General features: G+C 59.2%; 1 protein-coding gene and 1 pseudogene across 5 annotated transcripts; one reads left to right on the forward strand and one right to left on the reverse strand.

Annotated features, from left to right (window-relative positions):
* Nucleotides 1–167: 167 nt before the first annotated feature.
* CDH15 (cadherin 15) lies at nucleotides 168–20480 on the reverse strand. 5 transcript variants are annotated; one of them, XM_070451398.1, is made up of 14 exons: nucleotides 20074–20479; nucleotides 13833–13991; nucleotides 13512–13667; nucleotides 12355–12499; nucleotides 5881–6041; nucleotides 5046–5174; nucleotides 4471–4656; nucleotides 3317–3420; nucleotides 2537–2679; nucleotides 2140–2376; nucleotides 1663–1902; nucleotides 1349–1485; nucleotides 1063–1230; nucleotides 168–765 (listed from the first exon to the last, which is right to left on the reverse strand). In XM_070451398.1, exons 1-14 carry the CDS (start codon nucleotides 20113–20115, stop codon nucleotides 565–567), a joined length of 2208 nt encoding a protein of 735 aa, XP_070307499.1. In that variant the 5' UTR covers nucleotides 20116–20479; the 3' UTR covers nucleotides 168–564. The 5 variants fall into 5 exon arrangements, with proteins under 5 accessions (XP_070307499.1, XP_070307498.1, XP_070307497.1 ...); XM_070451397.1 differs by having other exon boundaries at nucleotides 1117–1230; nucleotides 3317–3570; XM_070451396.1 differs by having other exon boundaries at nucleotides 3317–3570; nucleotides 20074–20477.
* Nucleotides 7785–10823, forward strand: LOC110132104 (intraflagellar transport-associated protein pseudogene; annotated as a pseudogene).
* Nucleotides 20481–21115: the final 635 nt, after the last annotated feature.

A 21115-nucleotide genomic window follows, 5' to 3' on the forward strand; every position in this document is an offset into this window, starting at 1 on the left:
GGCCCTACTCTTGGCTGAAATGGGCTTCTGGTGTCCACCTCCCCCTCACAACCAGCATCCACAGCCCCTCCCACAGCCCCCCCCCCCACAGCCCCCCACCCCAGGAGCAGCTGGGGGCCAGCCGGCTGCCACAGCTCTGGTAGAAGTGAGGTGGAGGCGGCCAACCATGCAAGGAAGAGAGGAGCACACTTTTAATTTCACATTTGCCCCAGGGCTGCGTCCTTTCACACAGAGATAAGGTCAGCGTGGGTGAGAGGCACAGCTGAGAATGGGGCCTGACCCCACTGTAGGCAACTGACAGGGCCAGGAGGGGCGCTTCCTTCTGGCTGCTCCACTCCAGCTCTGAGCCTTGACCTCCCCTGGGGCAAACCAGACTGACCAAGGACCAAGGAGCCAGGGTGGGACCCAGAGCCGTCTTCCAACTTGATGGAGGTCTGCTGGAATTCCCAGGTACACAGCCTAGTTAGGTGTGTCCGCTCTGGCCCCTGAGGTCTGCCCTCTGTGTCCAGGAGGCTGTGCCCTCCACAGGGCGGTGCAGGTCCCCAACAGAAAGCCCTTGAGCTCTCACGGGGGCCCGTACAAGTCAGCCAGGCGGGAGAAACGGGGGCCCCATTCCCGGAGGCAGCTGTAGTCCTGGTCCTCATCGTCCAGGCTGGACAGGATGGAGCTCAGTGTCCCCGCCACGGAGCCGTCCCCCTCGTAGTCATAGATGAGAGCCGTGTCGTAGGGCGGGACGCTGGGGTCACTGTCCGCGGCCTCCAAACCCTGTGGAGAGGCCGGGGTCTCAGGACCAGCACATGCCGGCCGGGTGCCCTCCGCCACTGGCTGGGGCGAGGCCTGGAACCGGGAAAGGGAGGGGGCAGAGGAGGCCTAAGTGGAGGCCGAAGGTACTCAGAGCAGCTCGGAGCCCTGCGCTGCCGCTGCCCCAGAAGGCGATTAGAGGCAAGGTTTCCTCTGGGCGGTTCTCTTTCCTTAGTCTGTAGCCACCACCTCCCTATCCCGCTCCAGAGCGATGCCTCAGGCTTCCGAGGAGGGGGTAAGGGGCTCCCCCGGGGCACCTACGTCGTTGATGAAGTCTGCGATGTCTGCGGGGCTGGTGGGCAGCGCGCGGATCACCTGGGGGCGCGCTCGGCCGAATGGGGCGTCCCTGCGCAGCGGCGGCCGTCCCAAGGGGGCGCCGAGGGCCGCCAGTTCTGCCGGGTGGCGCAGCTGGTCCATGTCGTAGGCGTCCTGAGGGCGGACGGAGCGCGTTCGGGTCAGCCGCGACCGTCGCGGGTCGGGAGGCTGCGGGCCAGCTGGGGCCCCTGGCCCTACCCGCAGCACTTGTAAGCCGCCCTGGCTCCCTCACCTGGTCCTCCTCCCCGCCCCCCTGTTCGTCGTAGTTAAGGATGTTGTCCCGGAGGTCGTCCTGCAGTCCGTGCAGAAGCCTCTTGTCCCAGGACTGCTGCCGGAACCGCGCCAGGAGAGCCACCAGCAGGGCGAGCACTGGGTGGGGTTCGGGGCGGAGGTCAGGGTCGGGTGGGGGTGGAGCGCGGGGCCGAGGGGAGCTCAGGGGGCGGGGCCAGAGGGCGCGTGGGCTGCCAGGAGGCGGGGCTGGAGGGCGGGTGGGGCTGCCAAGAGGCTGGGGTCCAAGGGCAAGGGCCTGCGGGCGCCGGCACTCACAGAGCAGCAGGATGACGCTGGCCAGCATGATGACCAGGGCACCTAGGCTGATGCCCGCGCCACCCGCCCGCAGTGCAGCGGCTCCCGGCAAGCAGGCGCCGTCCTGGCCGCAGCGGCACACGGTCACGTTCAGCGGCTGCTCGCGCTGCTGGGGGGGCTGTCCGGAGTCCTGAAGCAGCAGGCTGAGGCGGTGCAGCCCCTCCGGGACCCGGAGCCTCGGCCGCAGGCGCGCGTGGCTCACTGCAGAGGGCGCTTGCGGTCAAGCAGGGGCCGGGGGCGGCGGTACCCCTCCGTGCCTGTGCACCGGGAAGCAGCCGACTGGGTGGCGCTCCTGGCACGCTAGGCCTCGGTTTCCCCATCCGTCCTCTGCGTCTGATAACCAATCCCTGCCAGGCCTGAGCGTGCACTGATGTGGCACCAGCGGGAACCTCCCCCAGGCTCTGAACCCCAGAGGTGTGTGTGTGGGGGGGGGCTCACCATTAACCTGGCTGAGGCTCCAGTTCCGGGCCAGCTCTGGGACCCTGGGGCTCAGCTGGAAGTGGAAGGGAGCCCCGTGGGGGGGCAGGTCCTCATCCGTGGCCCCCAAGAGAAGGCCAGAACCCCGGTCTGGTGTGCTGCACAGGCTGCCCCAAGGCGGGGACAGTTCAGGGGCGTGGTCGTTGACCTCCAGGATCTCAATGGACAGGGTCCCAGTGGCCGTGCTGGGTGGGAAGGCTGCAGGTGGGAGAGGCCTAGTGGGCCCCTGGCCCCTGCAGAGCCCCCGCCCACCCTGTAAGTCTGCTGAGTGGAGCGCCCGGCTCTCAGCCCTTGGGCAGCAGCAGGGGCCTCAGCTTGGATTAGGGAGCCCAGGCTGGTTCCTGGGCTCCCCACTCACCATCATCTCGTGCCAGGATGATGGCCCTGTACCAGCCATCCTTGAGGAAGGGGGATGCGGGGCTGAGCACTCGCTGAGTCTGGACCTGGCCGGTGGCCCCATCTACCTGCAGCCAGTCCTCAGGGTCATAGTCCTTGGAGTAGCTGTTGGGGAGGAGGGGAGGAGGGTGCAGGATGGCACTGAGCCTGAGCAGAACTCCCAGAGGTGTGTAGTCATGTGTAGATGGGAGCACACTCACACACACACACACACACACACACACACACACACTCACACGCACGTCCCCTTGAAGGATAGTCCTCCCACAGCCTTAAGCTGGTGTTTTCTGTCCCAATCAACAGACAAAGAAACAGGCTTGGGTAGGGCAGGGGAGCTGCCCAGGCCCCATGGCCAGAGGTGACAGCCAAGACACACTGGTGGGCACAATGGATACAAACATAGACGAACAGGGCCAGGGCAGGGGGTGAAATCCAACACAGTGACAACCAGTCCCAGGGAGCAAGGGCTCCCCAGAATGGACAGGGCCAGACACCCAGAGGCTGGCCAACACAGACTGGTTGTGTAGGCATGTGCCATCTGGAACCCAGCCCTGCCTACAGGATGAGGTCGTGTGAACAAGCACACAGGCCCTTGAGAGCCCCTGAGCCCTCAGTGACCATGCAGAGAAGCCCTCTGCCCTCTGACCGGGTCTCTCATGGGAAGAGAATCCTCAGGACACAGGGCTGTGTACCCTTAGCTGTGCTCCTGCCCTGGCTTGGAGGCAGAGGCGCGGGCCCTCACCTGAGCCTCTGTGGCTGTTGTGTGTCAGGGTCCCGGGCAGAGAAGGTGGCCACAGGCGTTCCTGGGGCAGCCCCCTCAGCTAAGCTGGTCCGCAGTGGATTCTCCTGGAACACAGGTGCCTCGTTGACATCCCGCACCTGCACGCTGACCCTGGCCTGGCCCCGCTCAGCCCTGGGGGCAGCTGCCTGCAGGGGGGCCTCATTCTGCACGGCCACTTTGAGGTCATACCGCTCCCGACTCTCATAATCCAGGGGCTGTAAGGGGAAGCAGGGTGGTGGCCTGTCAGGACTCTGAACCCCACATTCAGGGCACCCAGAGGCAGCTATAGGCTGGCGAGGCCCCTCCTGCTCTGTCCTCGGAGTGCCTTCTTTGCTTCTTCTTTGTAGCCTTGGAAAGATAAAAACTATGCAGAGAGAATAACGGGAAAATACTCTCGACACTCGAATGCCTGTCAGGTGTTGTGAGGTCAGTTTCCATCCCCTGGCCAGGCTTCCTTCTCAGTGACTCAAGCAGGCAGTGATCTGGGTCTTATTGCTAAGAAGGTGTCTGGTCAATGTGGTTGAACTGACCTGTACAACCACTGACTGTAAATAAAGACGATCCTGGAGAACCGTGGGTGGGTTTCATGTGTGGGTAAGTCTCTGAGAGCAAACCTGAGGTTTCCCCTAGGAGGATGGGATCCTGCCTCTGACACAGCCTCAGCTCCCGACTCTGCAGCTTCTCGCAGCCTTGCAGATTCTGGACTCATCAGCTCCCCTCACAAACACCTGGCTGGCCAGCTCGAGTCAGTCTCTTGCAAGAAAGGTCTTCATATAGCGATAGCTACATCTGTGTCTCTCTGCAGATGTGTGTAGGCACATGTGTGTAGGCATGGGTGTGTGTGTGCATGTGTGCACACGTATCTCCTGCTGGTTTTGTCTCTGGTTGGCTGACACATGAGGTCCGTACTTGTGCACATTGATCACTTGCATTAAGGGCCAAAATACTAGAAATAACACATGTGCTTGGGGGCTGCCCACTCCGTTCAGCCCTGGCCCTCTGTGGTCAGCGTGGCCCCAGTCTGTGTTCCCAGTCCCCTCGGCTCCATTCTTAGGATGCACAGAGGGTCCAAATAGGCTTCCAGAGTGTAAGGAGAGGCGCCTTCCTCAGCTCACCTTCACCACGGACAGCACACCCTCGTTGGTCCTGGGGTCGGTGCGGATGGTGAACTGCCCGTCGGGGTCACCCTCCAGGATGGTGAACCGGGCTGCCCAGTTGGGGGAGCCAGGCAGGTCCCGGTCCTCCACCTCAAGCCGCCCCACGTCCACTCCACTGACAGCCTCTGCGGCCTCCATGAAGAACTGTGGGAACCCAGCCCCATTACTCACTGGCCGGCGGGGTGGGCGATGGTCCCCTGGGGGCTCACCCTCCTGCTACCTACATTCAGGGAGTCCATGACCCAGGGAGCCCCCTCCAGGTTGAGCCATGCCCTGAGCGCATCTTCCCCTGGAGCAGGGCTGCCCCCACTCCCACCTAGGAGGAACTGGGGACACATCCTAACCCAGGGTCTCGGTGGCTTCCCTCCAGGGCCCTCCAGCTCCTGACATGCTCACAGGCCCCATGCTGGCCTCTAGCCTGGGGTCCTGCACAACCCACGCAGGGTGCCTCCTCTGAGCACCCAGCCTCCCAGTCCTCCAACAACCAGGATGGGGGGAGGGCAGCCCTGGGCAACAGCAGGTAGAGGTGGCACCTGGTCCCCAGTGAACTCAGGGGCGTTGTCATTGATGTCCTCCAGCGTGATGATGGCTGAGGCGGTGGCGGTAAGACCGTCTCCAGACATGTCCGCCACCTGCAAGGTCAGATTGTACACGGCGACCACCTGGGGACACAGTGACAGGGGTCAGGACACCCAGGTGGAGCGCAGGGCAAGGCTGGTTGGCCACCTTAGGGCCTGGGGGGAAGGGCATGCATACTCCAGGAGGCTCCAGCTCCTGTCCTGCTCCCAAGCTCTGGAGCAAAACAGGCTGCCTGTCCTCTCAGGTTTGGATGGCACCACTGCTGACCCCAGAGTCTGCCCCAGCCTGTGAGTAGGCAAGAGGTCAGCTGCCACATTGGATAAGTGCTTTGGGGGGCACCTGCTGCATGTGGGGGGCAGGTCTCTGCCCTGGAGAGACAGGAGCAATGGCCAAGAGAGAGGACAGAGATCAGCTAATGTAGTGACTGGCCCTGGGGAAACCAAGGAGGATTTCCTGGAGGTGCCAATGCCACACAGAAGCCTGGCAGTGAGGGGCTGCAGGGGCCCCACAGAGAATGAGCAGACACTGTGGGGCCCAAGAGGTGAGGGGCACTTTTCGGTGGCCCTAACCCAGGCCAGGGAGCCTAACTGCTTTGCAGGCAATGAGGTGAGGGAGATTTTTCAACAGAAAACAAGCTGAGGGCCCCTCACACTGTCTTTGCATCCAACAGCACAACCACCCACAAGGTAGGTCTGCGGGAGCCCAGGGCAACTGGGAGGGTCTGTGGCAATCAGGCCCCTAGTGCGGGCTGCCCTGTCCAGCTGTCGAGACACAGTGGTGTGGCCTCACCTCTCGGTCCAGGCCCACTTGCACTGTGCGTATCTCCCCCGTGAGCGGGTCGATGCTGAAGAGCTGGGGGCCACCCTGCTCCAGGATGGAATATCTCAGCGCTGCATTATCTGTCTCTGGATCATCCGCATCCGTGGCCTCAGCCCTGGTCACATAGGTGCCTGTAAAGGGCAGGGACATGTGGGGGTGATGCCCAGGGGTGCCAGCCTCCAGCTCCAGGGTGCATTGCCTGCTCCCCCGCGGCATGCAACCGTGCCAGTTCCAGGCCCTCAGTCAGCCTGTGCACACACGAACGTCCCAGCATCCTGGCTCGTGCTGCTTGTCGGGGAGGAGGTGGGGTGTCCAGTGCACACAGTTAACACCTGTCTCCCACAGGACCCCAAGACGGACCAGGCAAGCTCACTGGGAACCAGCCCCTGGGGAGGTAGCTGGTGAGCCCACCACTGAGCAGGCCCTGACCTCAGCCCCACCTGCAGAGTGAAGCAGTGCCCAGGTTGTACCTGCACTCTGGGCCAAACATGGCCCCAAATCTCGGGAAAGAGGGGCACATGGGCCCCCCCCAGGCACTCGGCACCTGTGCCCACCAGTGTTCCCAATCTCAGGAGAGGGGGGTCCACCAGTCCCTGGAGACACTTCAGCACCAATGCCCACCTTGTTTTTCCTCTGCAGCGATTCAGACCTGACCCCCCACCCCAGCTCCCGTGTACTAAGTGAACCCAGTGAGGTGGGCTGGCCTCGGGCCATCTAGGGAGCTGCCCCCCAACCTGTGACTGGGCTCACCGCAGACCCTCCTGGGCCCTGTCGGGTCATTTGAGAGTCACGCTGGTGTCTAATGAGCAGTAATGACCCAGCCACTGGCCTAGCCTTAGAGGTGGGGAGCTACCAACTCCTGGCACAATGTTGGACCCCAGGCTGAAGCCAAAAAGAATGCTTAGAACAGGCACCGGTATGCAAGTGAGCGCTTCCTAAAGCAACTGCCATGCTCTCTACAACCGAGCAAGTGAGCAAACTCCTGGGGTGATGGGAGACCAGCTTCTCACTGTCAGAGATCCAGAAGGGATCCATGGAGCTGGATCGGAAGTGGAAGTGCCAGAGAGGACTCATGACTTGTGATGAAGGTAGAAACATGTGCAAACATGGCTGTGAGTGAGCACATATATATGCACAAACACACATACAAACATGCACACACACACTCTGGACCCTATACATGAGCATCTTTGGCTACTGAAAGGGCCTGGGCTGCTTTGATGATCTTCTGATCAGCGAAGCTTTCAGCTTCAAAATAATGGTGCAAAGAATAATAACTCATTGAATGAAGAGAGACTCCATAAAGGCAGACTGATACATATGAACAAAATACATATGAGACAGGCTGGGACCTGGGACCCAGTGCTGCAGTGCTTACATCTGGACAGACTTCTCCTCAATCAGCAAATACAAAGAAACTAATGGACTGAAAGTGGCTGCATGCCTGTGTGCATGTGCAGTGGGTCAAATTATGGACAAGATAAAAAAAGACCAAAAAAACCCCAACTGCCACTTCTGAAGAGCAAAAATGGGGTTGGAAGCAAAAGCAGGGTACTGCGCATGCCCTCTGCACTCAACACCCATTAAGGGGTGGGCAAATCATTTAAGCCACAACCTCCCACCTGACCCCTGAACCCCGGATACCCCCTCCCCTCACCCCATATAAGGAACAAGCTTGCCCCCACTTGGGGAGTGAACAAGGAAATCTGTTACTTGTATTTGTCCCCCACTCCTGCGCGGAAGCCTCAATAAAGCCTTGCCTGAATTTCTTGCCTGGCCTTTGAATAACTTCTATTGATTAAGGAGGCCAAGCACCTTGGTGGGTAACACATACACTCATACATTCATAAAGGGGGGACTGAAAGTTCTATCATGTAATAGAAAGCTGAGTGATGACAAAGGGGAAAAGATGGAACTAGAACCCTGTCACTTCCCAACCATCAGGACAGTTAATACCTGGCAGGCAGGAGCCTCAGGGACATCAAAGCTTCTGTGTCAGCGTGAGGGGACACCTGCACCGTCTCAAAGGATCTCCATGAAGAGGAAAGTACAACAATCATAGTGGAGATGCCTGGCAGACACCCTTCTAACTACCGGCCAAAGTCAGGCATCTCCAGGAACAGGACCTGTGCATCTCCTGAGGGGGTCCAACCACACAGCTCCACTCAGAGACAAGGTTCACAGTGACTGCCTACATACCTCAGGATGTCAGTGTCATGACCAATGAGGCAAGAGACTTTTCACAATGAAAACTATAAAACGTCAGTGAGAGAAGTTGGAGGAAACATAAATAAATGGACACACAGCCCATGATTGTGGGCTGGAAGACTTGCTGCCAAGTGGTCAGTACCACCCAGAGTGACCTACAGATTCAATGCAAGCCCTCTCAAAATCCCAAGGATATTTTCTTCACATTAAAAAAAAAAATCATTCTAAAGTTCCTGTCTAATCTCAAGGGACCCTGAGCAGCCAAAACAATTTTGAAAAAGAACAAAGTTAGAGGACACACTTCCTGATTTCAAAGCTTTCTCCACAGGTACAGTAATCTGTGTGCTTCTGCTCTCAAGATAGACACACAGGCCAATGGAACAGAACAGAGACCCCAAGAATAAGCCTCACCCCCCTGGACAGGTGAGTCTACAGAGGACGCCAGGACCGTTCAACAGGGAGCAGGCCGTCTCCCAGCAAACGGTGCTGCGAAAGCTGAATATCCCCCTGCAGAAGAATGGAGCTGGACCTGGAATTACTTAACACGACATACAAAAAACAACTCAAAGGGAATCAAGTCTAAAAGTACAACCCAAAACTATAAAACTCCTAGAAGAAAACACAGTGCAAAAACTTTACAATGCTGCATTTGGCAATGATTTCTTGTTTATGACAATAAAGTCATAGTCAACAGCAACAAGAACAGATGAACTGGACTTCATGAAGCATCAGAAATGCATCAAAAGACACCATCAACAGAGCAAGAAGACCACCCATGAGATCTACAGAACATTTTCAAATCATCTGTTTGTTAAGGGATAAGGGATCTGATATCCAGGATATGTAGAGAACCTGTAAAACTCAACCAAACAAAAAAACAAACAGCTCTATTAAAAAATGGGCAAAAGGAGTAAAGACGCCAAAAATGCGAAGTGACTAGCTGGGAGCCAAGACGGAAAACTAGGGAATGGGAGATAAAGTGGCCTCATGAATAGGAATGCCTGCCCAGACACCAGAATTGGAGGTGATGGATGAAGATCAGCTAATTGAAGAAGTCTTGGATAAATTTGTTAATTGTCATGAGCAAACATATGAAGAATTTCTGAGAACGTTCACTTATCTTTCAAAAGATAATGTGACCAAAAGAGAAGTCTTTGGAACTAATTCTTCAGAAAACAATTTTACTTCAATAAAATTTACTCAGAGAAATGAACCAAATGATCACCATCTTAGCAATAAAGCCATGTTTCTTCGCACTTCATCACAATGTTCGGAAGAGGAGCAGATAATGATAGATGATGGCCAAAAAGCTGGCAGTTGCTTTCAAGGTGATCTGAATCGAGCAGGGGAGGTGAAGGTAGACAATTTCCTTGATATAGAAGATTTGGACCTGGATGAAGAGATTAATCCCCAACTGAGCAAGGACGTGCTGCTGCTTCCAGGACAAGTGGAGCAGGAAGTGAGCTTGAGTGTTCCCTCTTACATTCCTTCTGTGGCCGGCCAGCCTCTCACCCCTGGAACCAAGCCTGGGCCCACCGTGAAAGGAGCAGACAAACAAAGGGAAGAGATCGTTGGAGATGAAGTTCAGCCCTTCTCGCTTGATGAAGAATTCGATTACGATGCAGTGGTGCTAACCCCCAAGTTCACTCCTGCAGAGCTGAATGCTATCAAAGAGCTATCCAAGCAGAAGACAAAGAGCGCAGACTTAGAGAAGCCCCATGACTGATCCACCCAGACCTCTTTACATTTATTTTTATTTTGTTCTTGCTCAAGAAACATGAAATTAAAAGATAAACCTGTTGTAATCCCCTTTAAAAAAAAATGGGCAAAAGACTGGACAGTCCTTTCTCCAAGGAAGATGTACAAATGGTCAATAAACACATGAACAAATGCTCTACGTGACTAATCACTGGGGAAAAGCAAATGAGAACCACATGAGATACCCCCTTGCACCAGCCACACAACCAGGGATTGAACCTGGGCCCCTGCTTTGTTATCAGCCTCACAGGATGGCTGCTGACAACACAACAACAAAACAGAAAACAGCAGGTGCTGGTGAGGATGTGCGAAAACTGGGACCCTCCTACACTGTTGGTGGGAATGAAAAATGGTGCAGCCATGATGGAGAACACTATGGAAGATCCTCAAAAAGTTAAAAATAGAACTGCTATATGATCTAGAAATCCCACCTTTGTATGTACCCAAAGGAATTGAAAGCAGGGTCTCAAAGACATATTTGCACACCCATGTCCAGTACAGCACTACTCACAATAGCTAAAAAGTGAAAGCAACCCAAGTGTCCACTGAAGTTAATAAGCAGATCAGCAAAATGTGGTACAAACATCCAGCGAGTGTTATTCAGGCTTGAAAAGGAAGGCGATGCTGACCCAGGCACCACACTGACGAACCTTGAGGACGTGACACTCAGTGAAATAGGCCAGACACGGATGGACAAATGCTGTGTGATTTCACCCATACACAGTCAAGTCATGCAGGAAAAAGTAGCCAGTAGGTGCTGGGGGCTGGAGAGGGGAAATGGAGAGCTAGTATTTAATGGAGACAGAGTTTTGGTTGGGAAAATGAGAAAAGTCTATGGTGGTGGTAGTTGCACAGTGATGTGAATGGACTTAAAGCCACTTAGAAATGGTTATGAGGGCAAATTTTCTTATATGCACTTTGCTACAATAAAAGTTTGCAAAACAAAAGGCAGCACTGTGAAGACCTGGTGGCCTAGGAACTGTCCCCAACAAGGGTGCATGAGCAGGTGGGGGTGTCAGTCTTGCCCCACAACCATAACAAGGGGGAATCCTCAAGATCACCCCTGTGTGAGCATGTCAGATGGTGGGGCACAGGTGACCTGACGTCCTGGGGGTCCAGGCTGTGAGTGGCCCCCAGAGAGGTGTACACATGGGGGCTCCCCTGGTATAGCAGGAGAAGTGCCCCGTGGAAGCAGGAAGAGGGTCCGAGGCTGTCGCAGCCACTGGTGCCCACACGGGGGGCGGTGCCCTTCCCCACGCACCCACTGAGGCCATAGGCGAGATGTTACTGTGTCAGTAACTGTGTCGCCTCCTGATGATGGTGACACTAAGTCACTGAAGTGTGTGCTCTGAAGGCCTCACGTCTGTAACCAGGTCCAGACAGGAAGCATGTGAAACAAGGAAACAGTGGCTGAGGCAAACACGATACACAGTGCACCTCTCTGATGCCTGTCCAGGGATTTGGGGCAACTTTCCCTGAAACTCTGAAACCATGTCAGAATGAGAAATAAGAAGTAAAAAAAAAAAAAAATTACTGTCATTTTAAGTCTTGAAAAGGATAAAATGGGATGAAATAAACACACGTGGGGACTTCTCTGGTGGTTCAGTGGCTAAGACTCTGGGCTCACAAAGCAGGGGTCCCGGGTTCAACCCCTGGTTGGGGAACTAGAGCCTGTATGCCACAAGTAAGAGTTCAGTGCGGAAACTGAAAACCCTGTATGCTGCAGCTAAGACCCAGCACAGTCAGATTAAACACACGCACACGCATGTGGCAAAGGATGGGCATGCCTTGGTGGTGACCCTGAGCCTTCCCACCTCTGCAGCACGCCTGGCTGGGGATCAGACTGGAGCCCCTGGGACCAGGGTGGAGGGGTAGGGGTAGACCGCTGTCTGCAATGTCTGTCTTCTTTGGAACAGAATCAGGCCAGTGAGTCCGTCCTGTGAGGACTCATGAGGGGTAGAGGGTGGGGGGTTCCACAATCAAAGTGTAGAATTAATAAGCAGTAAAAGCAGTGCCGATAATGAGCAGGGGGGTCTCCTCTTGGGCCTGAGACTGTTTCGGAAGGAACAGATGTGTGGTTTCACAACACTGTGAATGTGGTAAACGCCACTGAATGTTCACTTCAAAATGTGTTATTTTACATTATGTGAATTCACCTCTATTTAGAAGGAGAAGTGGGGAAGAGGAAGGAGGGGTGGGAGGGAGAGGAAGGGCAGGAGGTAGAAGCGGAAGGGGAGGGCAACAGAAACCACCAGAGGTTTGCCATCCAGGATCTGCCATCTCTGCATTTTGGAAGACTGGGGCATTGAAATTTATATTGCAACAGGAAGTGACTTGAGTTGACCCGTGGAAATTCCCTCCACCCTGGAGACTCTCTGAAGGACCTCTCAAGTTCTCGCTGACGGGAAACCCTGGACCTCTGAGCCACCAGTGCCCATGGCAAAGCCCCCTCCCCCACTGGGGCCCCACCCGGCTCACCTGGGACAGCACCCTCCAGCACCCGGCCAGTGAACACCTCCTGCCTGAAGACAGGCCGGTTGTCATTCTGGTCCACCACCACGATCTCCAGGTCCGTGGGCTCCTCCAGCGTGGACCCCCCCAGGTCCAGAGCAAAGGCCCTGAGCTAGTGAAGCAGACAGCAAGGGCTGGCACTGTGGCCCCCAATTTCCAGTAGCTCCCACGAGGGCGACAGGGACAGTGAGAGCCGATTTTGCTTCCTGCCCCAAACAGGTGAGAAGCAGTGCTGGGCAGGCGGGATTTCCCCACCAGGGGGCGCCTGCGTCATCCCAGCAGGCCAGCCGGCCACCAAGCCTGCCCACTTTCCGGGAAGTCACAGCCTTGTGTTAAGTGCGCCTGGAGCGCTCCCTAAGTGCTCCTGGTCTCGGGGCCCTTTTTCTGTAAACGGTTTTGGCTGCTTTTGAAGTTTCCTCTCCACACGTGAAGTTTTAAATTAAGCCACCTCCTGTCCCTTTGGAGGATAGACTTGATACAACTTCCAGGGAAACACGGTCTCTGACTCTGCGTAAGGGAACTAGCCTCTCAAAGTCTGGGACGACTCAGGGCACGTGAAAACAAAGTCTGAAGCTCCCTCCCTGGGCCAGGCTAGGGGGTTGATCCTCTGTTTACAGGAGACTCAGGTGAATTCCAGGTTCCCCTCTTCCACGCCTGGCTCACCCAGTCCTGACTCCCCTCCCCACGCCCTTCCTCTCAGGCTCCACAATCCCAAGACCTCCAATGGGCAGGTCCCATGCCACCCACCCCACCCTGACAGTCACTATGGGGCAGCTGCGTTGCGGGTGGCCAATTCCGTGGGATTCCCCACGGCGCCCGTCCCCCCCACACTTAGCAGGCTGGGGGGAGAACCGGCCACACCTGGGAAAACTGACGCCCACCCTGCTGCTGGCTGCCCAGTCCTCCCGGGCAGGATGCAGCCCTCAGCCTGCTCACGCGCATCTGTCCAATGGGCAAGCGACCCTGAACACCTGCCTCTGTGGGAGCGGGTCCCAAATCCTGCCCGCGCCGCCCAGCTAAGGACGCTAGTCTGGCAGGCGGGGATGTGGGTGGGGCCCCGGAGGGAATAGGCGGGGCGGGGCTGGGCGGGGGGGCGGGGCTGGGCTGGGCGGGGCGGGGCCCACCCTGAAGCGATCGGTCTTTTCTCGGTCCAGCATCGCGTTCAGGGACACCTTCCCGGTGAACTTGTCTATGGAGAAGACGCCTCGCGGCTCCTCGTCCACACCGGGCCCCTGGATGCTGTAGATGACGCTGCCCAGCTGCTGTTTGTCCGACTTGATCTGCGGGCCAGGAAACAGGCTGGGGAAGGTGCCCCCAGGGGAGGGGTCTCTCCCCTAGTCCTTGGCCCCTCCCCCAGCTAGGACGAAGTCACTCGGCCTGTGGCCCCAGGGTTCCCCCTTCCTAAAGCACACACCCTCAGGGTCCCCCTCCATTTGGCTCCTCACCTGCACCAGGGGGAACGGGAGGCGCTTGTGGTTCTCCGACACGCTGATGGGAGGGATGACCCAGGCTCTCCGCACGCGACCCAGCGTGGGTGCCCGGCGCCAGGGGTACAGGGTGCGGGGCTGCCTCAGCCTGGGGACCCCTGCTGAGGGGCATAAGCTCTGCAACGAAGGAGAACGGCCATCACCAGCACAGCAGAGGCCAGGGCTCCCCCGCCACAGCCCGGACGTGCCCTCCCTGGATGCCAGGCCCTCCCCCGTGTGGCCAGGGTAGGCTACAGGGCCAGGACCTGGGTGGCATGGGGAGCTCAGGAGGACAGAAGGTGGCTTGGCTCCCAGGATCCTGGGGAGGCAGGGGGTGGGGGAGGTGGGTTGTCCAGAAAAGACAGCTGGGCCAAGCTGGGCAGCCCTCCCATGCCTCCCTCCACTTTGTGGGTAAGGAGTGCAGATAACGGGGTGGAGGGACAGGAGGAGATTAGCCTCCCCCGACATGGCTGATCTGCCAGAGGTGAGTGAGGGGCTCCTGGCTGGGGACAGTGGGGGTGACACATGGCCATCCCAGGCCTCACGATGGTTGATTGAGACTGACCAGACCAACGCTTCTGTCCAAAGAGGCAGGGGCAGGGGCACCCATCCCACACCCAGGGCAGCTGTGCACACTGCAAGTCTCCTTTGCCAGACTGGGGAAGGTGCAGGGTCCCCCATGCACAGGCCTCCTCCTCCAGGAATCGGGCCAGGGGAGGCAGGACAGCGTGTGGGGCCGCTGTGTAAGGCTGCCGTGCTTCCCCAAGTCTACCCAACAGGCAGGAGTGGGCACGTCACCCCACCTCCCAGGCCCTGCCTGGTTGCCACCTACTGAGCTCTGGTCTCAGAACCGGGCCAGTAAGGAGCCTGCTGGGAGACGGAGACCTGCCAAAACGCCCCCAGACCCACCGTGAGCTCACCCCACTGCCACACTCAGACGAGGAAGCTGAGGCCCAGAGAAGGAACCCGGTTGGGGGCTGAGGCAAAGCTGACAGCAGCCCCAGCTAACACCCAGAGTTTCCTGAGGCCTGGTTGAAGCACGTGGTTTCTGTGTCCGCTCCTTGATCAGGCAGTGGCTGGTCTGAGCCTGGCTCAGGCACTGTGGCCAGCTGAGCATGGAGGTATTAGGGGTCCTCCATGCCCCCAGAGTGGTGAGTGGGGCTGAGGCTGGTGCAGTCTTGGGGGACACGGATCCTGGGTGGTCTTGGATGAGGGCTGTCAGGGCCCGAGGTGGGGCAGGGTGGAGGCACCGTGCGGACCCAGCTTGGCGTGGCTATAGGAGAATGTGAGCAATGTGCTTTTCATGGCTGTTATGAGCCCCCCAACTGGGCTGGTGGCTTCAGGAAAGGAGGGCAAGGTGACTGGTGAGTGGGGGGTCTCAGGGTGGGGGCTGAGAGGGAGGAGAAGCCCCTCAGCCAGGAGGCTGCTGTTCCGGGCAACCTCTGGCCTACGCCCGGCTCCCCAGCACAGCCTCATGTTCTGCCCAGCTGGGTCCTTGCACACTTTGCTTACAGAACCACAGTGACACCCGGACTAAGGCCGGCCTCCCCAGGGCCCCAGGCCACCTCCACACTTCTGAGTGCCCGTCCTGCCCCATCACCTGAAGTGCCAGGAGCCTGCGGCCCAGAAAGTAGCAAACTTGGTTAGAAGAGAGGACCAGGCGTTTCACCAGGCCCCCAAGCTCCCTGCGGCCTGACAGATGGCTGCAAGGCTTCCAAGCGCCCAGGCCGCTGGCCTCTCACCAAGCATAGGCCAGCATGGCGCTCCCGCCAGGCAAGGACCTGCTGGCCTTTGTCACAGGCTCGGGGGACAGCGTCTGTTTCCTGGGCATCTCAAGGCAGCAGCTCCTTTGCCCCCCACCCCACCCTGCCTGCCCCTCTCGATAGTCCTCAGGGAACAGCAGAGCCAGGAGCCCCAGGACCACCAACGCTGGACCCTCCATCAAGAGAAGCGTTTCTGAGCCACCCAGTGACACAGGGGCCCTGCCCTGACCTCAGCGTGGTGGGGGGCTGGGCTGGGCAGGTGTGGGGGATAGTCTGCAGGTACTCCCTGACCTTAGGCTCTTGAGGGACCCCGAGGGACACACTTTGCTCTGTCCACACCTGCACTGGCCCTTACTCCCCTACAGACCCCCATCGAGCCTCTGGCTGACTCCTCCCCACCTCCGGCCTTGGCGACACCCCATGATGCCCACCAACTTGGCACAGGGCAAGTGGCCAGGGCGGGCTGTGGGAGTCCTGGCCACCACTCTCCCTCCCCAGCCCAAGGTCACAAGGTCAGCAGAAGCCACGGAGCCTTGGCAGGGGCCCCTTGCCCAGAAGAGAGGCTGCAAGGGGTGGGGGTCTGGGCTGGGCTGCAGCCCATTTTCCACTCTGGGGATGTGCCTCAGTTTGTCCTTTGTTCTCCTGACACCCCCTTCCCAGAGACACTGGTGGTCAGTGAAGGCCTGAGAGCTGCCTAGGAATCACAAGACATCAATCAGGGCTGAGATGAAGCCACGTGGACACTACTGTGGATATTGACCGGAAGTAGCTCACAAAAGCCCCCGTGCCACACAGAAGCAGTGGGTGTCAGGGGCCCCCTTTCCCCAGCGGGTGTCCTGCAGCTTCCCAAGGTTTACCCTCATCCCCACCCTTAATCAAGAGCTGAAGACAACACTTGGAACCCCTAGATATGCCGGGACCCCTGCCCTGCTCTTGGTCCCCCAACCCAAAGGCTCCTGAGTAAAAGAGTTCCCTGCCGCATTTGGAGTTCATGGGGCCCAGCCTGTGGTGAGCACCCTACAAACTGGCAGCAGGGGCAGGAATGGCCTTGCCCACCCCAGACCACGCAAGGGCTGGAAGGGGTGGCACTGTCCAGCTGCGGGCTACCAAGAGCCAGGCCCCGAGGCTGAAACCTCCTTCTGGGGCCTTTCTGGCCCAGGACTGCTCATCCCCTGGGACCTGTGGGGTGCCTTTTCCACCTGGCCGCCACAGTGCGGCTGGGCTACTTCAGCTTGACTTGTCATCAGAACCAACCAGGATCGGTAAACAATATAGACAGATTCCACCAGTTCACCCCAGACCTACTGAGTTGGGAATCCAGGAAGGCATGGGGCTGAAAGGTAGGACTGGGGGACCCCAACCAGGCTCCACCCCACCTCTCAGAAGCTCTGTGTGTGGGCTGGTGTCAGGGTCCCTGGTGGATCCATCCCTACCATCGACTGTACAGAAGTAAAGAAGTGCCAGAACCCCAGAGGGGCGACCAGCTGCCCTTGACCTCCGCTGGGGTCCATCCTGCCTGGGGGCCTGGAGGCAGCCCGCAGAGCTCTTTGCTGTCTTCACCAATCCTCGGGCTCAGAACAAAGAATTACGAGGCAGGCTGTCTCCCAGGGGCCCAGGGAAAAGAGTTGGATACTCCCCCATGCTGCGTAGAGACACTGGTGATCAGGGCAGCCAGTGGGACAGCAGGGAGAGCCTGCTTCAGCTCCTGGCCCTGTGGCCTCCAGGGGCCCCTGTGAGTGGTGGGCAGCGGACCCCCGTGCGTCTTGGCTGACAGAAGGGTGTCTTCGATCTCCCTGCCCGGTGCAAGCAGAGGCCGCCGCGGACTGGGGAAATGGTTCTGGGGCTCTGCTGAGTCATGTGGCCTCTGGGAGGAAACCTCAGCCACGCTCCAGGGGCTCTGCAAACTCTGAAGACCCCCTGGGACAACAAGAAAGTCCTGGAAGAGGGCAGCCCCCACAGCAGACACACGGTTTCCTCCAGAGCAGGCCAGGGGATCAGCCCCATGTCAGCATGACAGTAAGCGGGGCTGCAGGGAGGGAAGCTGAGGTGCCGCCCTCCCACGGTGGGCAGGAGAGTGGGGAGCATGGTGCTTGCCCCAGTGGGGGTGGGGGGAACAGCTGTCCTCTGCCTCACCATCCTGTCCCTCTGCTGAGGCCTGTAACAGCTGGAGGGGGGCTCAAGGGAGAATCACAGGGCCTCTGGGCCAGGCGGACAGCTGGCTCCATTCCTGGCGTGCCTGATGCCTGCCAGGCCATCCAGGAACGGGGTGGCCTGGATTCCAGCCGAGGAGGTGGGGGGAAGGGGCTCAGGCCTGGGAAGCTTGCGGGGGAAACCAGACTGGGAACGTTTTGCCCACAATGTACCTTGGCCTCTCCCTGGCCCAGGCAAACCGCACCCACATGACCCAAGGCTCCAGGCCTCCCCCAGGTCCCTAAAATCTGAGGAACCCAGGCTCGGAAGTGATGTTGGAGGGGTGTCCCCACACACAAGTGCAAGGTCTACCATGCAGCTCACTGGAGCTGGGGGCCCCTTCCAGCAGTGTGTGGGTCAGCTCTGAACTATCTGCTCCCCACCCCCAGGCAGGGTGGGGTCCTGGGGTGGGGTCCCAGTATAGACCCAGCTACTGGGGACACTCTGGGCACAGGGGAGGGACTGACAGAGGCCGGCTCTGAAAAGACACACACAAAGCCCCCTGGCTGAGATTTCAGGGGACACAGGCAGCAGGGAGGTGAGCCTCCTTCAAGCCCACCAAGCTGGCAATGGGCCCGCACAGAGTCTGGTCAACAGGCCCCACCCCAGGAGCCCACCCCAGACAGCCCTGCTCAGTGCCTCTCGGAGGGGAAGGAAGATGTGTCCAGGAAGCGGCCACAGGACCCCTGTGGCTGGACAGGAAAGGACAAAAGTCTGAAAGCTGAACTGGGCTGGGGAGGGCCGGTCCGGGGATGCTCCCCTCGCTTGAGTGCTGATCTGAGCTGGACTGAGTGAAGGAACATGAGCGGCCAGGACCGCTGACTGGTCCACCCCCCCACTCCCGCCCCCCAGAATCCTTGCAGTCCCAGCTGTCTGGGAGGGGGTGCATTCTGCACTAGCCCTGGGGGAGGGGAGAGGAATCTGAGATCTCCTCCCCTCCCCTGGGGCCTGGTCAGAGGATGATACCCTCAGTCTCAAAGGAGTGGGTATCTGGGAACCAGGGGCCGGAACGCTGTTCCTGGAGTGAGTGGAGCCTTCTGGAGTGTGTGGGGCATCTGGGCCTGGCTTGGGAGAAGCAGAGAGCACACTGCACCCAACGAGCTCCTAGCAGGGGGTTGAGGGGCACAGGTCGTGGCACAGGCAGCTGGGCTGTGCTGGGCAGAGGGTGATCATGACCTCTCTGAGCTAGCTAAACACAACAGTGGGGAGTGGTGAGCATGGTCTACAGTGGGTGGGGGTGTCAGTGAAAGGGCCCAAAGGCAGGCATGGAGGTGGCTGGAGCTGTGGGGCTGGGGGCCTGAGGGGCCAGCCACCGGAGCGTCCAGATGGCAGGCACTTAGCTGCCAGGGGCTGAAACCCAAGCTGGCACACAGGAGCTGTGGGAGGGTCTGTGGGGATGAGAGGGGATGCCTTGGTTGGTGTGGAAGTGTAACAACAAGCAACGGGTCCTGAGCGCGGCTCATCGCCCCCGTGATCATCACCTGTCCAGCTAAGAGGTCTGAGGCTGTCCTCTCCAGCCTCACCAGTGGCCCTGGCTCACACACTCCTCCTGGGCCCAGCCCAGCACCTGCCCAGCTGCTAAGGGGTGTGAGAACGCGGTCGTATCCAGGGGTGCCCATGTGTGGAGTGGGGGCTCTGTGCTTCCCCCCAGCTGCTGGCTCCCAGGCTGCAGAAGCCTCAGGGTGACGGGGCTGGAGGGCCAGCAGGAACTGTGGAGGCAGCGACTATGTGTGCTGGGACCTGTCTCTACTGGGCACCGGGCTCCCCAAGGAGAGTGGGTTCCTGGAGGGCAGAGCTGCTCCTCCCCACCGGAAACAAGGGGGCCTTGGGCTCCATCCAACTAGGCGGGTCAGCAGCCAACTCATGGAGGGTCGACGTGGCCAGAACCTGGCCTCCAGGCTTTCCCAGCCAGGGGTGCTCCTGTTGCCCCCTCTCCCCATGCACCCCTGAAGACTGAACACCCCCAGACCCTAGGGCTGAGGCCAGCACCTCCAGCGTGAGGGCAGCTTTCTGGGTCCTCTCTCCTCGGTCCTTGAACTTGGCTCCCTGTCCCGTCCACTGGGGGCTGTTACACTACTCTCCCCCAGGGGCACAGAGCACGCTGGACAGGGCTGCCCCACCCAGAACCTACCCCGGGCCCCTCAGCTCACAGCCGCCCACGGGAGCCCAGAGCCAGTGGTCCCGAAGGCCGGAGGCCGGGGTGCCCCACTCTGAGACGCGGCGCTTAGCACGGGGACCAGCGACTCCCGCGCGGCGCCCGGCCTTACCTGGGCCAGCAGCCCGAGGGCGAGGAGGAGCGCGGCGTCCATGGGCCGGTTGCAGGCGGCGGGCAGAGTGTCGGGGGGCGGGAGCGGCGCCTTCTGCTGGGACAGGACCCGGCTGAGTGACAGCACAAGTGTGCGGGCGAGGGAGTGACAGCACGTGTGCGGGGGCGAGGCGGGGCGGGGCCTGGGCGGAGCCTGCGGCTGAGTGACAGCACGTGTCCAGGGCGGAGCCTAAAGCTGGGCTCAGGGTCAGGCGGTGGAGAGGAAGCCTGTCAGAAAGGCTGCGAACACTTCTCCCTCATACTGAGCACCTTCGTGCTCCTGCCTCAGGGCCTTTGCACTGGCCATGCCTTTACCCAGACTGCCGTCAGGCTCCACTCCCACGGCAAGGCGCTTGCCGCCTTGAGCGCTCGGATCACATTTGCCGTGTTCGTTTAGTGTTCCCGCTGTGGGTGGAGCTCCTCAGGGCGGGTTGACCCTTGCTGCCCCCTAGGCCTAGCCTACTGGAAAGAGAGCCCAGCCCTGCCTGCTCCCTCCTTTCCTTCCTCCTCGGTTGGAAACTACTGGGTGGAAGGGGCAGGCTGTCTCTCCCCTCCCAGGCCGACCTCCTGGTGTGTCGCTCAGAACCAGGGGAGGGCAGGAGGTAGGGAGGTAAGGGGTGCCCTGCGGAGTGAGGAGTGTCCTGTGCGGGAGCTGGTCTCTGTGGCAGAAGCAGGCATGGGGCCTCTGCCCTCCTCTCTAGATTGAGCAGGTGCAGCACCATCTGTGCCCGTAGCCTGCTTGGAAGGAGGCCAGGCTGCCAGGGTGGGGTGGGGGCTCCGGCAGTGACTGTATCCCTGGCACTCATGGCTCCAAGGTGGGGGTGGAGGGCAGGAGTCCCTCCCATCTGCAGGCTCTGAGGCCCTGATGCTGAACAGTTCCTGGAGGCCACCGTCCTGCCTCTGAGGTCAGGGACCTCAAACCCGGATGGAGGAGGAGCCCTCTGAATGCTTTTGGCTTTCTGCACCCATAGGTGAGATACAGGGGGTAAGGGGGGGGGGGGCGC

Source organism: Odocoileus virginianus, chromosome 20 (assembly GCF_023699985.2).
Source record: "Odocoileus virginianus isolate 20LAN1187 ecotype Illinois chromosome 20, Ovbor_1.2, whole genome shotgun sequence".
NCBI lineage: Eukaryota > Metazoa > Chordata > Mammalia > Artiodactyla > Cervidae > Odocoileus > Odocoileus virginianus.

Bases quoted from the DNA above. Each gene is read 5' to 3' on its own strand.
- CDH15 (XM_070451396.1), bottom strand. From the start codon at position 20,115: ATGGACGCCGCGCTCCTCCTCGCCCTCGGGCTGCTGGCCCAG. The intron at 12,500-13,511 runs GTGGGCCCCGCC...CTGCTTCACTAG, and splicing joins AAAAGACCGATCGCTTCAGG to CTCAGGGCCTTTGCTCTGGA. The intron at 766-1,062 runs GTAGGTGCCCCG...GCCTCTCCACAG, and splicing joins TCGCAGACTTCATCAACGAC to GGTTTGGAGGCCGCGGACAG.